The sequence below is a fragment of the Macaca nemestrina genome, chromosome 14 (assembly GCF_043159975.1).
Source record: "Macaca nemestrina isolate mMacNem1 chromosome 14, mMacNem.hap1, whole genome shotgun sequence".
Classification (NCBI taxonomy): domain Eukaryota; kingdom Metazoa; phylum Chordata; class Mammalia; order Primates; family Cercopithecidae; genus Macaca; species Macaca nemestrina.
In genome coordinates, this window is record NC_092138.1 from 13,733,749 (window position 1) to 13,753,061 (window position 19,313).

General features: G+C 44.0%; 1 protein-coding gene and 1 long non-coding RNA gene across 4 annotated transcripts in view; one reads left to right on the plus strand and one right to left on the minus strand.

Moving 5' to 3' along the window:
- LOC105498754 (uncharacterized) overlaps positions 1-19,313 on the minus strand; it is a 112,348-nt gene that overhangs the window by 92,863 nt on the left and 172 nt on the right. For all 3 annotated transcript variants that reach the window (XR_011612374.1, XR_011612372.1, XR_011612373.1), the window contains exons 2-3: positions 18,943-19,026; positions 15,495-15,609 (exon numbers count right to left, since the gene is read on the minus strand). This is a non-coding gene — a long non-coding RNA (uncharacterized lncRNA). The remainder of the gene's footprint in view (positions 1-15,494; positions 15,610-18,942; positions 19,027-19,313) is intronic.
- The window catches only part of LOC105498755 (solute carrier family 28 member 3), a 64,744-nt gene that overhangs the window by 17,993 nt on the left and 27,438 nt on the right, over positions 1-19,313 (plus strand). Inside the window, exons 2-4 of the mRNA XM_011771072.2 lie at positions 8,478-8,576; positions 12,229-12,314; positions 16,521-16,612. Of these exons, the coding sequence (XP_011769374.1) occupies positions 8,478-8,576; positions 12,229-12,314; positions 16,521-16,612 (277 nt within the window). The remainder of the gene's footprint in view (positions 1-8,477; positions 8,577-12,228; positions 12,315-16,520; positions 16,613-19,313) is intronic.

Genomic DNA, 19,313 nt, shown 5'->3' on the forward strand with positions numbered 1-19,313 from the left:
CTATCTTATTCTAACAATAGAATTTAATAAAGAGCTGAAGCCATATTTCCTGCTCTTGAATTTAGAAGTCAATCATTTCATGACCACTCTAACCAAATTGCTTCACAGACAGGTGTTGTTATCCTCTTCATATCTTTTTCTGTGCTGTAAATAATATGTAGTATATAATTTTTCTTTTTGTTGTTGTCGTTGTTGTTGTTCAGACAGAGTCTCACACTGTCTCCTAGGCTGGGGTGCAGTGGCGCAATCTCAACTCACTGCAACTTCCACCTCTTGGGTTCAAGCGATTCTCCTGCCTCAGCCTCCTGAGTAGCTGTGATTACAGGCCCTCGCCACCACACCCGGTTAATTTTTGTGTTTTTAGTAGAAATGGGGTTTCACCATGTTTGCCAGGCTGGTCTCGAACTCCTGAACTCGTGACTCGGCCTCCCAAAGTGCTGGGATTATAGGCGTGAGCCACCACGCCCAGAAGTATATAATGTTTCTTAATCTCACAAATTTTGAGGATCAGGAACCCTAAAGGAAAAAGACTTCCCACTGTTGGTCTAGTGTGCCCCTGGTGAAAGCATTTTTATAAACAAAAAACAATCTATAATCACCTTGCAGTCTGAATGTTGATCCCTTCAGACAGACTAGGAGTTTGCCTATTAAAAAAAAATCAAAGAAGCAAATGAGAGTAAGACCAATCTTGGTTTCAACTGATAGATTCAACGAGATTATATCCTTGTTCATCTTCTTTCTCATCTACTGGAAGGTGTTGTGCTGGTGAGAAGATTTCCAGTTCACCGTGACTTAACAGGTCACATCTTTAGAACTTCAAACACAGTGGACTTTGTTCCAATTAATTCCTAGAAGTAGCATCTTCAACTTTTTAGTAGTCTTTTATCACAACTATAATTAAGTAATCAATTGTGTAACTCATGGTTGAAAGCTTTTCTTTCTTTCTTCCTTTCTTTCTTTTTTTTTTTTTCTTTTGAGGTGGAGTCTTGCTCTTGTCGCCCAGGCTGAAGTGCAGTGGCATGATATCAGCTCACTGCAACCTCTGCCTCCTGGGTTCAAGCGATTCTCCTTCCTCAGCCTCCCTAGTCGCTGGGATTACAGGCGTGAGCCAGCACGCCTGGCTAATTTTTGTATTTCGAGTAAAGACGGGGTTTCGCCATGTTGGCCAGGCTGGTCTCAAACTCCTGACCTCAAGTGTTCCACCCTCCTTGGCCTCCTAAAGTGCTAGGATTACAGGTGTGAGCCACCACGCCCAGCCGACAGCTTTTCTTCGAAACTCCCTGAGAATAGGGACCAGTATGCAATCCCCCACACCCAAAGCAGTGTCTGTCCCATAGTAAGTGCACAATAAATATTTGTCGGACAGAGCCCCAGGGAAGCACATGTAACATTCAGAGTTAAGTATAAAAGGCTGATACAGCACAGGAAAGGGAGGAGGAACAGTTTAAGTGGAAGGAGAAAACTAGTAAAGTGTGATATCACGAAAGTCAGGGACAGATCATTTTAAAGAGGAAGTTATCTATGGTGCATGATGAAAACTGAATTTAGGGATGTGGAAATCATTGTCTTTGGCAAGGGCGATTTCCATGGAGTAGTAAATGTGCAGGCCAGACCAGGCATGGTGGCTCATGCCTATAATCCCAGCACTTTGGGAGGCCAAGGCAGGTGGATTATTTGAGGCCAGGGGTTCGAGACCAGCCTGACCAACATGGCAGAATCCTGTATCTACTAAAAATAAAAAATAAAAAATGAGCAGGGTGTGGTGGCGTGTGCCTGTAGTCCCAGCTACTCAGGAGACTGAGGCATGAGAATCGCTTGACCCGGGAGGTTGAGGTTGCAGTGAGCCAAGATCATGCCACTGCACTCCAGCCTGGGCAACAGAGCAAGACTGTCTCAAAAAAGTGCAAGCCAGGCTGGAATGAGTTCAAGAGTAAACATAAGTAAAAAGTACAGCTAGAAGATGGAGAAAGGATACTTATCTATGAATTATTGGCTGCAGGGTAATAAAAAAACTAATAAAGGTACAAATATTAGCGTTCAAGGGGGTCAGGGATTAAGTCATATCATGCATGGGAAGCACAGCACCGTGGCTGGCAGAGTGAAGGCGTGGTCACATTGCTCTCAGGACCAGCTTCTCCACGGGTGACTTTAGACTTCTCTGGTCTCCCTGCCAAATGCATAGGAAGTTCTTATGGCAGTGTCTTTCTCTGCTCAAACAAATCAGCCTAAGTCAGTAAGGAACAGTAACGGGAAACTAGAGCCAGTTTGAAATAGTCACACATTAACAAACAAACAATCAACACAAATATCAAAGCAACAATAAGAGCGAAAGATCACCCAGCAGCCGCAAGGGTAATGGTGTCTTGGAGTGGACAATTCTGCATTTGTGACCTTTTACAAAATAATTTTTATATTTTTATTTTAAAAAATAGAGCGACAAGGCTTCACCATGTTGCCCAAGCTGGTCTCAAACTCCTGAGTCCAAGTGATCTGCCTGCCTCAGCCCCCCAAAGTGCTGGGATTACAGGTGTGAGCCACCCGCGCCCAGTTCATGATGACTTTTCACTAGCCCCCAGCTCTGGAGACACTGTATTTAAGGAAGAAATAAAAATATACATCAATGCATTTGGAACAATTTAACTCAGGCCTTTTGGTCTTATTCTTGATATGGTTAATGTCATAGATAAATAAAGCTGAACACTCGTTAAAGTGGTGAAGATGGATTTCAGTGAGTAATAAACTGTCGCAGTAGGGAAGAGGGTCCAGCGTGACCTGAAGTAGGAAATTGGCCTGCTTATCCTACCTCCTACCTTTTCTTATCCTTCCCCTTCAAGTAGCCTTCTAATGATTTTTTCTACATTGGCAAAGGATATAATGTTTATAATTTGTTCCAGAATCATAATCCCCGGAATCGTCTTAGATTTTATTATGAAATAGATTCAAAATGTACTAACCCTCTTTTTGTCATAATTTCTCCATTTATCATTTGTATGGCTTCTTCCTCTAGCAATTGCTTCAAGAAAGCTCATGGAAACCATATTCTTTTTTCTTCTTCTTCTTTTTTTTTTTTTTTTTTTTTTCCTGAAATGGAGTTTCACTTTTGTTGCCCAGGCTGGAGTGCAATGGCACAATCTCAGCTCACTGCAACCTCCGCCTCCTGGGTTCAAGAGATTCTCCTGTCTCAGCCTCCCAAGTAAGTGGGATTATAGGCGCCTGCCACCATGCCCGGCTAGTTTTTGTATTTTTAGTAGAGACAGGGTTTCATCATATTGGTCAGGCTGGTCTCGAACTCCTGACCTCAGGTGATCCACCCTCCTCAGCCTCCCAAAGTGCTGGGATTACAGGGGTGAGTCACTGCACCCAGCCTGGAAACCATATTCTATGAGTACTCGCATGTTTAAACTTTCTTAAAACTCTTATTATACATCTTCCGGTAAGTTTTCTCCTTCGGGTACGGCGCTCTCTCTCCCCTTTCCCAGACATTCCCATACATAGGGGTTTCCTCTGCCTCCTGGCTCACAAAGTTCCCAGGGGGAGAATGTTAACAGTGTTCTGAAGCCATAGACGTTGCTAGTGTTACAGCCACTCACAGCAACATACAGAGACTTGACTTCTTGTAACCAATCCAAAGATCCCTCAGCATTAAGAGGTAACAGTGAGCCCCAGGCTGCCCACGTGTGTCTCTTGCCACAGGTACTGCTGCTCCTTACCTGGCCTCTAAACCCACACAGGCAGGCAGGTGAAACAAGAACATCTCTGGGGAATGGTCTAGCTAGTGCCCATTAACTCACACTAAGGATTATGCACACCCAAGACTTGAGCCAGAAAGTTACATGAACCAAGTGAGTCAAGACCAATAGATAAAGATCAAAGACTTCTAAAATACAATCTTTGAAAATGCAGTCATTCCTAGGCAAAATCCATGCAGTCAAAGAATAACATTTAGAGAAAGGGACTTAAAACATTTGACATTGGTAGACGGTAAGAGTAAAAAAAGAGTTGAGGTGGGGGATGACCCCAAACAATTTTGAGAGATCAGATTCACCAAACAGATGTTGATTTTGATAAGTCTAAGTTCAAATACAGAGGACAACATGACTGTAAACGCCCCAGAACAAGCGAGAAGCAAACTAAACCATGAAATTAACTTAACAGGCAACGAGTACTTACTATGTGTGCCACTAGACGGAGCCACCCAACTTTGTTAGGTAGGTCCTACCTCCATTCCCACAAGAAGCAAGACCACTGAGTGAGCGCAAGACCACTCATGCAGTCAGAGCAACCAGGCCAGAGCAAATTCTGTAGTGAAGAAAGGCTCTCCCAGCACAATGGTGGTGCCTCTGCAGCAGAAAATCCCCTGCCACAAGAACTGAGAAATGGAAGCCAGGCTGTGTGATTACACACAGTGCAGGGGAGAGGCTGAAGAACGTGAAACCAGCCATGATGACAAGATGTGTCCACAGAGGCAGGAGTCCCCACCCATGTTACTCAAAGGATATCTTCCACTTAAAACCAGCGTACAGGGCAGGAGGGCCACTACTGTGGCTTGAGAAATGACCACAGAGCCTAGGTGTAGCTAAAAGTGGCCACAAGCTTCTCTAATTCAACATTTCTATAATTTCTACCTTTGCCTTTTAATATTTGGAGGTCAAATCAGGCTTTCCAATCCTAATTTCCAAAAGGAATTTAATTCCTAGGCAGACTACTATGTCTTGTGATCTTCGCCAGGCCCAAAGAATCACCCGTCTATAGGCACAAGATGATCTGGGGAGGGACAGTCTGGGTTGAGATCCTACCCCAGCCATTTCTGGCTATACAACCCAAGTCAAGTGATTTACTTATCTTTGCCTCAGTTTCCTCGTCTGCGAAAATGTGGATCATGGTACCCACCTCACAGGCTTCTTGGAGTTTTTGTTGTTGTTGTTCTGAGACGGAGTCTCACTCTGTCACCCAGGCTGGAGTGCAGTGGCAAGATCTTGGCTCACTGTAACCTCCGCCTCCCCAGTTCAAACGATTCTTCTGCCTCAGCCTCCCAAGTAGCTGGGACTACAGGCGTACACCACCACGCCTGGCTAATTCTTGTATTTTTAGTAGAGACGAGGTGTCACCATATTGGCCAGGCTGGTCTTGAACTCCTGACCTCATGATCCGCCTGCCTCGGCATCCCAAAGTGCTGGGATTACAGGTGTGAGCCACCAGGCCCAGATAAGAGTTTTACACAGGGTCTCCTATCTGCTAAATACTGTATCATTTGGTGCAAAATAAAAGCAGAAACCAAAAGTAACAAGGGAAAAGTTAGTTTCATCCCACTAAAGATGAGGTGGGTGGTACAGAGCTGCGGTGAGCCTCCTGCTCAAGGCTTCCAGGGACCCACGTTCCTCCCAACTCAGCACCTTGACATCATGAGGATGTGGCCCTTGTATCCATGGTTCAGTTGGAATCAGCCTTACACTGGGCAGCAAGACAGAGGAAAGCACAAAAAGGACCAAGTGCACCTGCCAGCCATCCCTGGCAGAACATTCCCTGAGCTGTCCCCCACAGGGCACCCTTTCTACTTTCATTTCACTGTCAGAACCTAGTTGCAAGGGAAGCTTGGAAATGTAGCCTTTTGCCTAGGTGACCATGTGTCAACTAACATTCTTTGAAAAGGGATGCCACAAATAGAAAGGGGAGTAATTTTAGAAATCTCCAGTGTTCTAGAAGTTATCATAGGTTTAGAAAGTGAATGAAAGGAAGACAATGAAAATGCCTCTGTCCATCTGTGGCTCCCTGTAATAGCCACATAGAAAGTGCAAGATCAAAGAGATGGTGGGAAACAAACCCCAGGCACAATGGACTCCTGGTTACTAGGCTGTCCCTTCAAAGGGGGCTCAATCAGGACCCTCATCGTTTAGCACACCTAACAACTGAAGTTAACTAGAGAAATTAAACGTGATAAGCTGTAAACGGCCTAGACATACTCACAACACAATTCCCTCACCTTTCTTACACATTGAACAGAGGGATAGATTTTACCATGAGAATGCAGTCATGGTTGTAGGGTGTTAAGTGTGCAAAGGTATTTAGTAATGTGAGTTGCTAAATAAATAGAAAGAAACAATGGGCTAAGACATTATCTGGGGCCCCATATCACAGCCCCATGACTCTAATTTGAAAAGAAGTAGAAAGACAGTTGTCTTAATGGTCATTTTCCAGGTACCAGTCAATATCCACAATAACCCCATTAATTCTGTTGGGAATCCTCAAGTGGGGGCATTGTTCTTCCAGAAAATACTAAAAGGCCAAGGCGTATACTCTGCTGGCAGCAAAAATAAGACTATTACACAGTGAAAAACAAAACCACAGGTGCCCTTGTTGCCACTTAAAGAAGTGCCCACTCTATCCCTCAACACACACACACCTTCCACTTTCATTAACTTTAAAAACGAAGGATCCATCCCTGTATTCCACCAGTAATTTTCAGATCCTGCCACCAGGGGGCAGGAGGAATCAACGTCAAGAAGCTGAATCTCGGAAAATGTCAGGATTCCGGAAGGATCCACAAGAACTCCAAATCCAAACTGTGTTGTATGAATAAGGGAGTTGAGACTTGAGAGAGTGTGACCTGCTCAGTAGGGACCCTAAGGACTAGCCCCTCAGTGACCTGTGTCCTGTTACTCCACCAACTTATGCTTGGTTTTTTTTTTTTTAACTTATTATTAAGGAAAATTTTAGCATCCACCAAAGTAGGAGAATAATAAAATGATTCTCTAGGTAACTGTCAGCCAACTTCAGCAATTAGCAACATTCTGTCATCTTCCCATACTATGTATATTTTTTCCTTTCATGCTTTTTTGTTTGTTTGTTTGTTTGTTTTGAGACTGAGTCTCGCTCTGTCACCCAGGCCAGAGTGCAGAGTGGTGCGATCTCAGCTCACTGCAATCTCTACCTCCCGGGTTCAAGCAATTCGCCTGCCTCAGCTTCCCAAGTAGTTGGGATTACAAGCACATGCCACCACGCCCAGCTAATTTTTGTATTTTTAGTAGAGATGGGGTTTCACCATGTTAGCCAGGATGGTCTCAATCTCCTGACCTCGTGATCTGCCCGCCTTGGCCTCCCAAAGTTCTGGGATTACAGGCGTGAGCCACGATGCTCAGCCCATGCCGTATTTTTATACCAAGAACCCAGGGGTACTACACTCCTGTGCTAATGCAACATTAAAATCACTGTAGGTCATTAATTCAAAAAATTGTGTCTGCTCTATGCAAAGAACTGTAGAATATAAGCAACTGTAACAAAAGAGGAAGTATGGCACAATACTTTGATGCATGAATCTTGTGCTGTAAGGTTTTGTCTTTTTTTCATGTTTACTCATTCTTGTGTTTCTGTAAGTGGAAAATGCAATACAACTCGGAATTGCAATATTTGCTGGATTCCTGGGGCCAGTCAGAGATATAAGTTAAAATCAAAGTCATGCACCTGGTCTTTGAAGACGCAGTCATAGCACTTGGGCTAACAGAAGGCATTTCCTGACACCGTTTATCCATTACCTCACTCTGGAAAAGGGCAAGTTGAAATGAGATGGGAGAAATATTAGATACCCCAAAAAGATAAAAGAGACAGGAGACAGGTCCGGTGTCTGTCACTTCTGGAAACAGCAGCTGAGGGGTCCCGACAGCCCTACGAGAGCAAATCTCATTCAGTTCCTTAAAGTAAAATCAAGACAGCCTCACACACACCAAAAAGGGCATTTTTCTTGTGATCATTACTCCCAGAGATTGCTTTAAACCAAATAAAACCCGTTTCAACATTTCATAAATCAAACGTCTAAGAATAAGGTTATCCAGCCTATGGTTTACCACATTTTATTTCATTTTATAAGGTGAAAATCAGTGTGATGTGATAGAAAGGAGAGTGGAAACCTGCCCCCAGTCCCAGCTCTGCCTATTGGAAAGTTATCTGGCCTACATAAGGGCAATTGTCCTCATTCCTCTCTTCCACCGGACCACCTTTGTATCAGAACAAAACAAAGCAAAAGTCATCTGTTTCTTTACTTTCTTTCTTTCTTTTTTCAAGTGGAGTCTTGCTCTGTCGCCCAAGCTGGAATGCAGTGGCATAATCTCCGCTCACTGCAACCTCTACCTCCGGGGCTCAAGCGATTCTCCCACCTCAGCCTCCCAAGTAGCTGGCATTACAGGTGCACAACACCATGCCCAGCTAATTTTTATATTTTTACTGAGATTTTGCCCAGGCTGGTCTCCCCTCCCACTTCAGCCTCCCATGGTGCTGGGATTACAAGCACAAACCACTGTGCCCAGCCCATCATCTGTTTCTTTACAAGCCCAGGATTTATCAGCTGTTCGTTGAAACAGATGCTTCACCTGAACACCTATTCTTTGCTTGTCTCATCCTCCAAATTCTTCTAGGTATTATTCATGAAAGAACATCTGTTTTTTGGCTGTAACTTTTTATTTTTTCAATCTGTACTTTTTTCTTAGAATGAAGAAAACTTTCTTGAGAACGAGAACACATCAGGAAACAAGAACTCAGTGAGGAGCAGAGCTGTGCAAAGCAGGGAGCACACAGACACCAAACAGGTACAGCAAGACTGTGGTGCGTGACTCTGGTGCCATGGCAACCGCTGCGCAACAGGCACCTGAGAACAGTGGGCACAGAAAGCATGGCGCCCCGCTGGCACGCAGAGGAACAGATTAAGTGGTAATTAAAGTGTGTGGGGCACAGTCGTAAAGAAAACACACATGCCCAAACAAAGAGATTTTGTTTCTATCCACCTGTCCTCAGAGTTCCCTGATGGGAAGCGTATGCAGGTTTTCACTGACGCTTCACTATTAGGAGTTCCAAGCTCCATTTCAAGGAAAAAGGCATTGGCTTAGACAAAAGCACCTGAGCTTTAAGGTAAACGACAGAAATAAGAGGAACGGTCTCTATGGTTCTAAATCTGTGTCCATCGGCCCCTAGCATTCCTTAGTAGCTTTATACCAGTCCGAGGGACTCTTGCTTAATTTCACTTACATATGGAATTCTGGACAGGAGTTTATTTAAAGATGGCTTCCTATTGCAAAAAAGGTGAACAGATTACCCACATAGGTCATCCCTTAAAAAGTAATTCAGGGCCGGGCACAGTGGCTCATGCCTATAATCCCAGCACTTTGGGAGGCTGAGGAGGGTGGATCACTTGAGGTCAGGAGTTCGAGACCAGCCTGGCCAGCATGGTGAAACCTCATATCTACTAAAAATACAAAAATTAGCTGGGCATGGCGGCGTGTGCCTGTAATCCCAGCTACTTGGGAGCCTGAGGCAGGAGAATCGCTTGAATCAGGTAGGTGGAGGTTGCAGTGAGCCAAGATCACACCACTGCACTCCAGCCTGGGCGACAGAGGGAGACTCTCAAAAAAAAAAAAAAAAAAAAAGGAACTCAGGGTGCCCACTAGTGTGTCATTTTGTGAGGAGTTTTCTCGTGGTAAAATAATCACTTTTTAAAAAGCAGACAATTTGGAAAACTTATTGTAGCAAAATCTGGAAGACCAAAAAAGGCTCATAATTCAAGAAAAAAAGTCAGTGCCTAACATTTTGGAACACAGCCTTTTTTAATGCAAACATACGCCCACATGCATATGTCATCTGTATTGGAATCACACCATGCATAGTACAGTGTTTGGTAACTGTCTATTTTGCTTAATTGATTGTAAAAAAAATGTTCACTCCACTAAGTATTCTTCAGCAAACAAAAAAATAAAACAATACTTATGTCCGCATAAAAACCCACACATGGATGTTGAGAGCAGCTTTATTTGTAATTGCCAACACTTGGAAGCAACCTAAATGTCCTTCAGTAGGTGAATGAATAAATAAACGTGGTACATCCAGACATGCAGCGTTTTTCAGCACTAAAAAGAAATGAACTATCAAGCCATGGAAAGACACGAAGTAACCTTAAATGTACATTACTGGGTGAAAGAAACCAATCTAAACTGGCTACATATTGTGCGATCTCAACCGTACAACATTCTGGAAAATGCAAAACTATGGAGACAGTAAATAGCGCTTTCAAGGCATCGGGGGAGGTGGGGACAAATAAGAAGTGTGGGCTTTTTTTGTTTTTTGAGACGGAGTCTCACTCTTTCACCCAGGCTGGAGTACAGTGGCACAATCTCGGCTCACTGTAGTCTCCACCTCCCAGGTTCAGGCAATTCTCCTGCCTCAGCCTCCGGCGTAGCTGGGATACAGGCACCCGCTACCACGCCCAGCTAATTTTTTTGGTATTTTCAGTAGAGATGGAGTTTTACCATGTTGGCCAGGATGGTCTTGATCTCCTGACCTCATGATCCACCCGCCTCGGGCTCCCAAAGTGTTGGGATTACAGGCATGAGCCACCGCCCCCGGCTATAAGAAGATTTTTAGGGCCGTGAAACTAGTATGCCTGATACTGCAATGGTGGATACATGTCATCATACATGTGTCCAAATCCATAGAATGTACAAGACCAAGGGAGTCTCACTGCAGACTTTGGGTGATGATGATGTGTCCATGGAGGCTCCTCAGTTGTAACAAACGTACTTCTCCGGGTTCATTTGATAGTAGGGAAGATGAGGGTGGGTAGACAATACATGAAAAATCTGTATACTTGCAGCTCCATGTTGCTATGAACTTGAAACTGCTCTTTTAAAAATATTTTAAAAATATTTTTTCATAAAAACAAAAATTTAGATATTTTACAGTTATAAACGGGGATGTGAAGGCTGAGGAGTAGCTACTGGATTTGATAGCAATGGGCCTTGGGTGACATTGGCAGGACACATTCAGCAGAAGCACAATCACAGTGGGTGGAGAAGTGGGCAGGGGGTGAGGAAGTGACCTCCAAAGAGTAAACGCCACTCTCTCCAGTGGCCTGACTGTGCAAGGAAAGAGGGGGCAGTTGTCCCATGATTGTGGGAGCCAAGGGAGATTTGTAGTTGTTGATTTTAAAATACGAGTAAAGACAGAAAAATAAAGGACAATAGTAGTAATGCTAGACATACCATAGATAGGAGGTAATTTGGGGTACTTTCACCACAAGACAATAATAATGATGATCATTTCAATCAAATATTTACCAAATATTGACTATTGGCTAAGCTGGGAATTAGACAGAAATAAATGAATAAGACTCAACCCCAGCCCCTCCAAAGAAGCTGCAGCTTGGACTCAGCTGGTCTCTCTTACAATTATCCTCGCACCTTCCTAGTTCCTGGGGTCCAGCCCAAAGGTAATCTGAATCAGGAGAAAAATGGAGTTTGGCCTCGTGGAATTACAGGATTTTTGAGAATCCTTTCAGCTCAGACACACACTAATGATTTATTTCTATGATTTCTGTTAAAGAGAATCAAAGGCCACATTGGATATGACAGAAGACAAGTGCTGAGATTTGACATTATACTTCTTAGAGCACACTCAAACTGCTCTACCTCCATCTATTTCCTCCCCCACCAGCTTCTGTACCATTGGTTACAAGAGCCAGGCTTATTATTTGAGACATTCTTGGAGACTGAAGACAGGTAGGAAATCCTCTGCCATCCTGGAAATAGGATGGGTCATGGATATTTGAGAGCTCAAACTGTACCTAGAAAGATTGGGTCCCTGAAAAAAATGGACCAGAGATATCCTACACTCAATTAATTAGAGCAAGGGCTAGCTGACTAAGGGAAATAGTCCTTGTTCGCCCAACTGATAAAAGGATCCTCGTTCCCAAGGGGAGGTTTATCGGCTCTTGAAGGTGCCAAGCTAGTGTTCATATTCGCAGACCAAGCCCTGGGCTGCCGGGGAAATAAATCCAGCTTTGGTCTCAGTCCTTTGGAAACCGGGGCTGGCAGAGTACTAGGGGAGATTTATGCAGCTCCTGGTAGTAACTTCATTTAGCACTTGGCTGAAAACAGAGCTGGGGTTGAATGATTACGGGAGAGACAGGAGTGAAAAGCACAAATATGAGCCTGTTCCCTTAAGAAAAGGAGAAAATACCAACCGCTCGTTTGGAAGGAAAGGAAGAGTTCAATGTGATCCTGCCTTTTTTTGTGTGAGATTATAAGCGGGGAAGAAAATGTCTGTGCAGTAGATAATAGGAGCCGTCTTCTTGCATAATAATTTAAAAGAACCTATTGAAAGTTCTTTGCCCGAGTTCTGAGCAATGAAACCAGGGTCCATTATGCCCAGGATGCTCATTATTCCATCTCTGCTCCAATGTTTGATTTCCAGGATGAAGAACAGGGCACAGTTGAGCAGGATTCTCCAAGAAACAAAGAAGACATGGAGGATGATGAAGAGGAGGTGCAACAAAAAGGGTACAGTCTTTAAAACAAGGAAATAACCAAGCCTACCTCCCATTTGGTTTTATTACTTTGATTTTTTTTTTTTTTTTCCCCAGACAGAGTCTTACTTTGTCGCCCAGGCTGGAGTGCAGTGACTCACTCTAGGCTCATTGCAACCTCCGCCTCCCAAGTTCAAGTGATTCTCCTGTTTCAGCCTCCGGAGTAGCTGGGACTACAGGCGCATGCCACCATGCCTGGCTAATTTTTGTATTTTTAGTAGAGGCGGGGTTTCACCATGTTGGCCAGTCTGGTCTTGAACTCCTGACCTCAAATGATCACCCACCTCGACCTCCCAAAGTGTTGGGATTACAAGCATGAGCCACAGCGCCGGACCTCCCATTTGAATTTTAACATTTATTGTAATTTATTAGAGATTGTCACCACTCATCCATCTACCCTCCCTACCCGACATCCTTTCCAGAAAAATTAATGAAGCTCTAAGATGATCAATGTGGCCAATTCAAACTGCTGATGTTCTGGGAACCCAATATGCAGATTTAAATTCACCCAGGACAGTCTTCTAATTAAAAGTGTAAATCACCAACTAATTGCTCCAGTCCATACGAATGCAGTTAATTCATCTTCTCAATGTCAATCAATAGCAATTGATTGCTCAAAACCCAATCCACTTTAAATCCCAACAAACTGTTACTCTTACCTTGTAATAGCCTCAACGTATTCCAAGTTCTTACAACCAACTCCGTAAGGTAGGAGACACAAGATTAGTATCTTTATTTTTTGGACCAGAAAAATGAACCTCAGAGAACTGACTTCCCCAAGTGAGCTAGGAGACGAAGAGAGCTAGGTCACAATTTCAGCTTCTGATTCCTAGTCCAGGATTGTCTGCTACTCTGTCATAACACTACAGTATTTGTCCATCTTCTCTATTCCTAAATTTGATTTGCATTCCTATGTCTCTGAGGAAATTTTTCTTCTTTTTTTTAGAGGCAGGGGTTCACTCTGTTGCACAGGCTGGAGTTCAGTGGTGCTAATTTTAAATCTAGAAATAGATTTTAATTTTTTTTTTTGAGGCGGAGTCTCGCTCTGTTGCCCAGGCTGGAGCACAGTGGCACAATCTCGGCTGAATGAAACCTCTACCTCCCTGCCTCAGCCTCCTGAGTAGCTGGGATTACAGGCATGCACCATCGTGCCTACCTAATTTTTGCATTTTTAGTAGAGACAGGGTTTCACCATGTTGGCCAGGCTGGTCTTGAACTCCTGACCTCAGGTGGTCTGCTTGCCTCAGCCTCCCAAAGTGCTGGGATTACAGGTGTGAGCCACCATGCCTGGCCAGAAATATATTTTAATTTAAATCTATTCTGTCCAGCCTGGGCAACAGAGCAAGACCCTGTCGTGAGATCTGTCAAGCTCACTGCGGCCTCGACCTCCTGGGCTCAGGTGATCCTCCCACCTCAGCCTCACAAGTAGCTGGGACTACGGGAGGAACTTTGTTTTTATGTATCAGATGATACCTCTGGAGTTGGCCAGAATTAGGGTTGGCAGCTCTTGTCACATATACATCATCCCAAATATTTACCATATCAGAAACATAGCAAAGTTTTATCCCTCATTTTACTTTATGAGTCTCTGACCCGGAGGTACTGAGAAATTCTCTTGGGTCGTCAGAGGTACTCAGGTTTCACTAATGTCAATGAGAGTGAAACAGCCGTCAGGAGGTTGGGAATTACTCAGCCTAGATAACCAAATGACCCAAGTGTCTACTTGTGGGTACTCTGCTTTATGCAGAAGTCAGATTGCCGTAATGGACTACACACATTCCCTGCAATTAAAGAACCTGATGGAGTCAACCTGCAGTATGTGAATGTATCCTATTAAATGTCACCCTCTGCTGCTGCTTTTTAACATATATTCAACTGAGAATAATACATCATTAGCCTTTCCTAAATCAGACCATGAAAAAATGTCTTCACTACACTTTTATTCACCCAATATTTTCTAGAGCACTGTTTCTAATTCTCAGTATACATATTCACACACATACATAATGATGAACGTTTCATGAAGTGATACCTATCATTCTTATGTATGAATGATACACTATGATACTTTTGATACTTTTATTCTTTCTTGTCTTTTTTTTTTCTTTTTCTTTTTTTGTGATGGATTCTCGCTCTGACTCCCGGCTGGAATCCAATGGCGCAATTTTGACTCACTGCAACCTCTGCCTCCCGGGTTCAAGTGATTCTCCTGCGTCAGCCTCCCGAGTAGCTGGGATTAGAGGCATGTGCCACCACACCCAGCTAATTTTTGTAGTTTTAGTAGAGATGGGGTTTCACCATGTTGGTCAGGCTGGTCTCAAACTCCTGACCTCAATCAATCCACCCGCCTTGGCCTCCCAGATTACAGGCTTGAACCACTGCACCTGGCCCTTTTTTTTTTTTTTTTTTTTTTTTTTGTTTGTTTTGATACAGGGGTGCAGTGGCACAATCACAGCTCACTGCAGCCTTGACCTCTCAGGCTCAAGTGATTTTCTCATGCAGCTGGGACCACAGGTTTGTGCCATCACACCGAGCTTTTTTTTTTTTTTTTTTTTTTTTTTTTTGTAGAGACAAGGTCTCACTGTGTTTCCCAGGCTGGTCTTAAACTCCTGGGCTCAAATAATCCTTCTACTTTGTCCTCTCAAAGTGCTGGGATTACAGGCCACCATACCTGGCCTCCTTCTATTTTAATAGTGGTTACTATGTGGACTTTATAACCCACGAATGGATCTCCAACTCAGAGCCATAAAATACTGTTTCAGATAAGCAATATTTACTCCCATTTCATTCATCTATCAACCAATACGTGTCTGTTGAACATCCTTAATATCCAAGGTTCTACTCATGGTGCTGTATGGCTCATAGGCATCTGTTCTCCAGGGGTCTCTGGTCCTGGGGGACTGAGAAATTCTCTTGTGTGGTCAGAGGCACTCAGGTTTCACTAGGGTTAATGGGTTGGAAATTATTCAGCCTAGATAACCAAATGACTGGTTATTAACCAAATAACCAATATTTCCTGCTACTTGAAATAAACACAATCAAAGAAGACAGTAAGAATAAACTTCAGAGGCATCTATCTGTCTGAGGAGATGCAAGAAGACTTTTTAGAAGCCAAAAGCTTGAGCTGTGCCCCAAAGCTTGGGAGGTGGCTCACCTGGAGGTGCGGGCGAGACTGTTGGAAGGCAGGAAAGTGAAGGCACTGACCAAGGGGAGTGCAGGTCTCCCAGCTCGGGGCCACGTCCTTTGAGGTCCTGGAGTTTGGAAATCATCTATATGGGATGAGAAATGGTCATTTTTAGAAGTGCTGTCCCGTGACCTGGAGGGGACAATGGGGAAATATGCAAGAAGTTCCTTCCACCCAGACTCAAGTGGGAGAAGGAGAGGCCTCCAAAGAAAGAGGCATCTACATGGGAACAAGACGATCCCCAGATAAGGAGAAGAGAGCCATGTGACTATCGCCCTGGCCTCCCAGCTCACTCCTGGGGAACTGCTGGACACGATCCTCCTCCGAAGACAACCTACACATTGCTCACACACTACCCACCCACCCCATAACAAAGCCCTGGATGGAAATAAAGACAGTCCAACACTTCCAGAGCTTTCTGAGAAAGCTGTGACAACCCATTGGTTAATAGCCCTAACATCCAGGAAATCCTACTTTGCATTTTAAGCACACCCCATGAAGCCCATCAGTCTTGGACTAATGGGGATGGTGATGGGGGACAGAGCACCACCAACTTGTTCAGATTTTGCCAAACCAAGAGGGATGACAGAGTTCCTTGGCTTTTTATTTTCTAACAACAAATACATAATAACCATTGGTTAGAAGCTAACAGAGGATCTTGCAGTGTGCCAGAAACACTCTCTTCCTGTGACTATTTCAGCTTTGGTTAGTTATCCATCTCCCCTGCTCTGTTCCCAGGAGCATGTTGTCTGCACCTCTCTAATCCCTCAGGGGTTGGCACACTTATTCAGTGATGGTGATCAATGAATGGTCACGATCATGGCTGACTCTAGTCTAAAATGAAATGAGTTTCCCCTCTCTATTTTGTAAGACATATGCCTCACACATGTATTTGTTTGCTTTCTTGGTTTACAAAGCCTAATCTAGCCTCAGCATACAATGTATTTCATGTTTTTGGTATTTACTTCTCCCTGCCTTTTTGCTTTTGTGTTGCAGGTGTTTGGAAAGGAGATATGACACAGTATGTGGTTTCTGTAGGAAACACAAAACCACTCTTCGGCACATCATCTGGGGCATTTTATTAGCAGGTAAATAACAAAGAGGGATAGAGATACCACAGTCTTTTTTGCAGGGGTTCCCACAAATATTAACTTTAGGTGGGAAGAGATTAAACCTTTACTGAATCATCCAGGGAGGCAGAGAAGTAATCAAAAAGCCCTTAATAGGTGAAGCCTTTGCAAATTTCTTCCCTACCCCATTTATGAGGCCAGAAGCTCCTTCCTTCCTTCCTTCCTTCCTTCCTTCCTTCCTTCCTTCCTTCCTGCATGCCTTCCTGCCTGCCTGCCTTCCTTCCATCCTTCCTTCTGTCCTTCCTTCCTTTCTTTTTTTGAGATGGAGCCTAGCTCTGTTACCCAGGCTGGAGTGCAATGGCGCCATCTCGGCTCACTGCAACCTCCGCCTCCCAGGTTCAAGTGATTCTCCTGCCCCAGCCTCCCAAGTAGCTGGAATTACAGGCACCTGCCACCATGCCTGGCTAATTTTTGTATTTTTAGTACAGACAGGGTTTCACTGTGTTGGCAAGGCTGGTCTCGAACTCCTGACTTTGTGATCTGCCCACCTCAGTCTCCCAAAGTGCTGGGATTACAGGTGTGAGCCACTGTGCCCGGCCGGGAAGCTAATTTTCGGAGTCAGTTACTCTCCTCACTCTTATAGCCTTTGTTACTGTCATGTGGATTTGAGGGGTGCATTGGTTCACACAAATCCAGAAAACACAAGTGATTAATTCTTTATATGAATACGACATGAGTAGCCTAGGGCCATCTAGCCCATTCCGCTTGCCTGAAGGCAGGACAAAAATGTCTCGTTTTTACTCCCTCCAAAACAAAGAACTCCTTGGCTCACTTTGTTTGTTTTTTGTTTTGGTTTGTTTTTGTTTTTGTCTTGTTGTATTGTTATTTTTTTTCTTGAAGCTCAGCACACTGAACTTGGCCCATTTTAAAGAACACTCCTGTCTGTAAAACATAAGCACCCGCATCCAAGCCTACAGGCATCAATCCAAGGCTGCTGCACCGCCAAGGTCAGTGGTTTTGCGGTGCTCAGACAGTTGGAATAGGAAACAGTAGGGTTGGTGAGCTTTCTGAATACTGGGCCAGATAATATTTTAGGCTTTTCAGTATTTCATACGTAAGGTCAAAACCATGCCATTCTGCCACTGTAGTAACAAAGCAACCGTAAACAATATGTAAGTGGACAGACATGGCTGTATTCCAACACAACTTTATTTCTAGAACACACATACAAACTGTCAACTGAAGAATCAATCATGAGGTTCAAACATTTGGAAAGCAAAGTTCTGTTTCTCATAAAGGGTTGCAGCCTGCAAGGTGGCTGTTCTGACAGGCTGGGAAGTATAGTCTCCAACAGAAGCCAGAAACAAGTACTTTGAGGGAGGGAAGAATAAGACAGGAATTTATGCTGAAAGGATTGGCTAAGCATAAATATTCAATAAGCTATAGGGGGAGTCATGAATATTTATGAAAGGAGACACATTCACATGCACAACTGAGATCTATGCCTCTTTATGGAGCATGTGTATAAAAAATAGCAGTGTTACCATGATCTGAGGGTGGAGTTATCAGCCCTGTGAAGTCAAAAGGTAAAGCAAAGGACACAGAAACCCTCACCGTGCATCCTCCAAGACTGGCCAGAACCATTCCATGGTCAGCAGTCTCTTATCAGGAAGAAATGCCTTGTGAAACTGGTGAGCTGTCACATCAAAATTCTAAAGAGGCCGGGCACAGTGGCTCACGTCTATAATCCCAGCACTTTTGGAGGCCGAGGCGGGTGGATCACCTGAGGTCAGGAGTTCGAGACCAGCCTGACCAACATGGTGAAACCCCATCTCTACTAAAAATACAAAATTAGCCGGGCATGGTAGCACATACCTGCAATCCCAGCTACTTGGGAGGCTGAGGTAGGAGAATCGCTTGAACCTGGGAGGCGGAGGTTGAAGTGAGCCGAGATCGCACCACGGCACTCCATCCTGTGCAACAGAGTGAGACTCCGTATCAAACAAACAAAAACTCTAAGAGGGAGGGGGAGTTTGGTCACCACCTCAGATGATTGGCTGAAGGCGATAGAGAAATGAGCCTTCCATTTCTTGTTTTCCAGAGCTGGTTTCTGCTTACTCCTTAGGAAGGAATTCTGGTTAAAGGGTCAGTTGAGTTGGTTGGGTGAGTTAGGACTTTATTTTTATTTCTCAAAACACACAAATACAAATGTACTTGCCACCTGCAAAAACAAGTAGCAGGCCAGATTTAACCTGCAGACCACCTCTGCAGACCTTTAGGAATAGGAAACCTTATTCTTATCCCAGAATCTGCTCTTCGAAAGCAGCCACCTTGGTAATTGCCCCTACCTCTTTTCCTTAGAGACTCTGTGTCACTTAGATAAGTAGTCTGTTGTTGGTAGGTCTGTGCCTTCACGCCAGTTTAGACCGAATCTGAAATGCAAACCACAAGAATCAGTACCTCTTTGCCGGTGGTCGCTTCAACACTCAGCCTTTCTCTGATAGTAGCTCACCTGCCGAGACTGAATGCCAGGGATAAAAATGGCCAGTACCTAGAGGCCCAATGATCGAGCATCAAGATTCAAGAACTCAGAAGGTCCTGTAAGAATAAAAAGACCTAGCACCCTGTCCTCCTAGCATTCATGGCGATAATTTTCCAGACTTGCTTTGAAAAATATCAAAAGCCCCCATCAAAGAAGCCAGTAGCCATATCAAGAGCA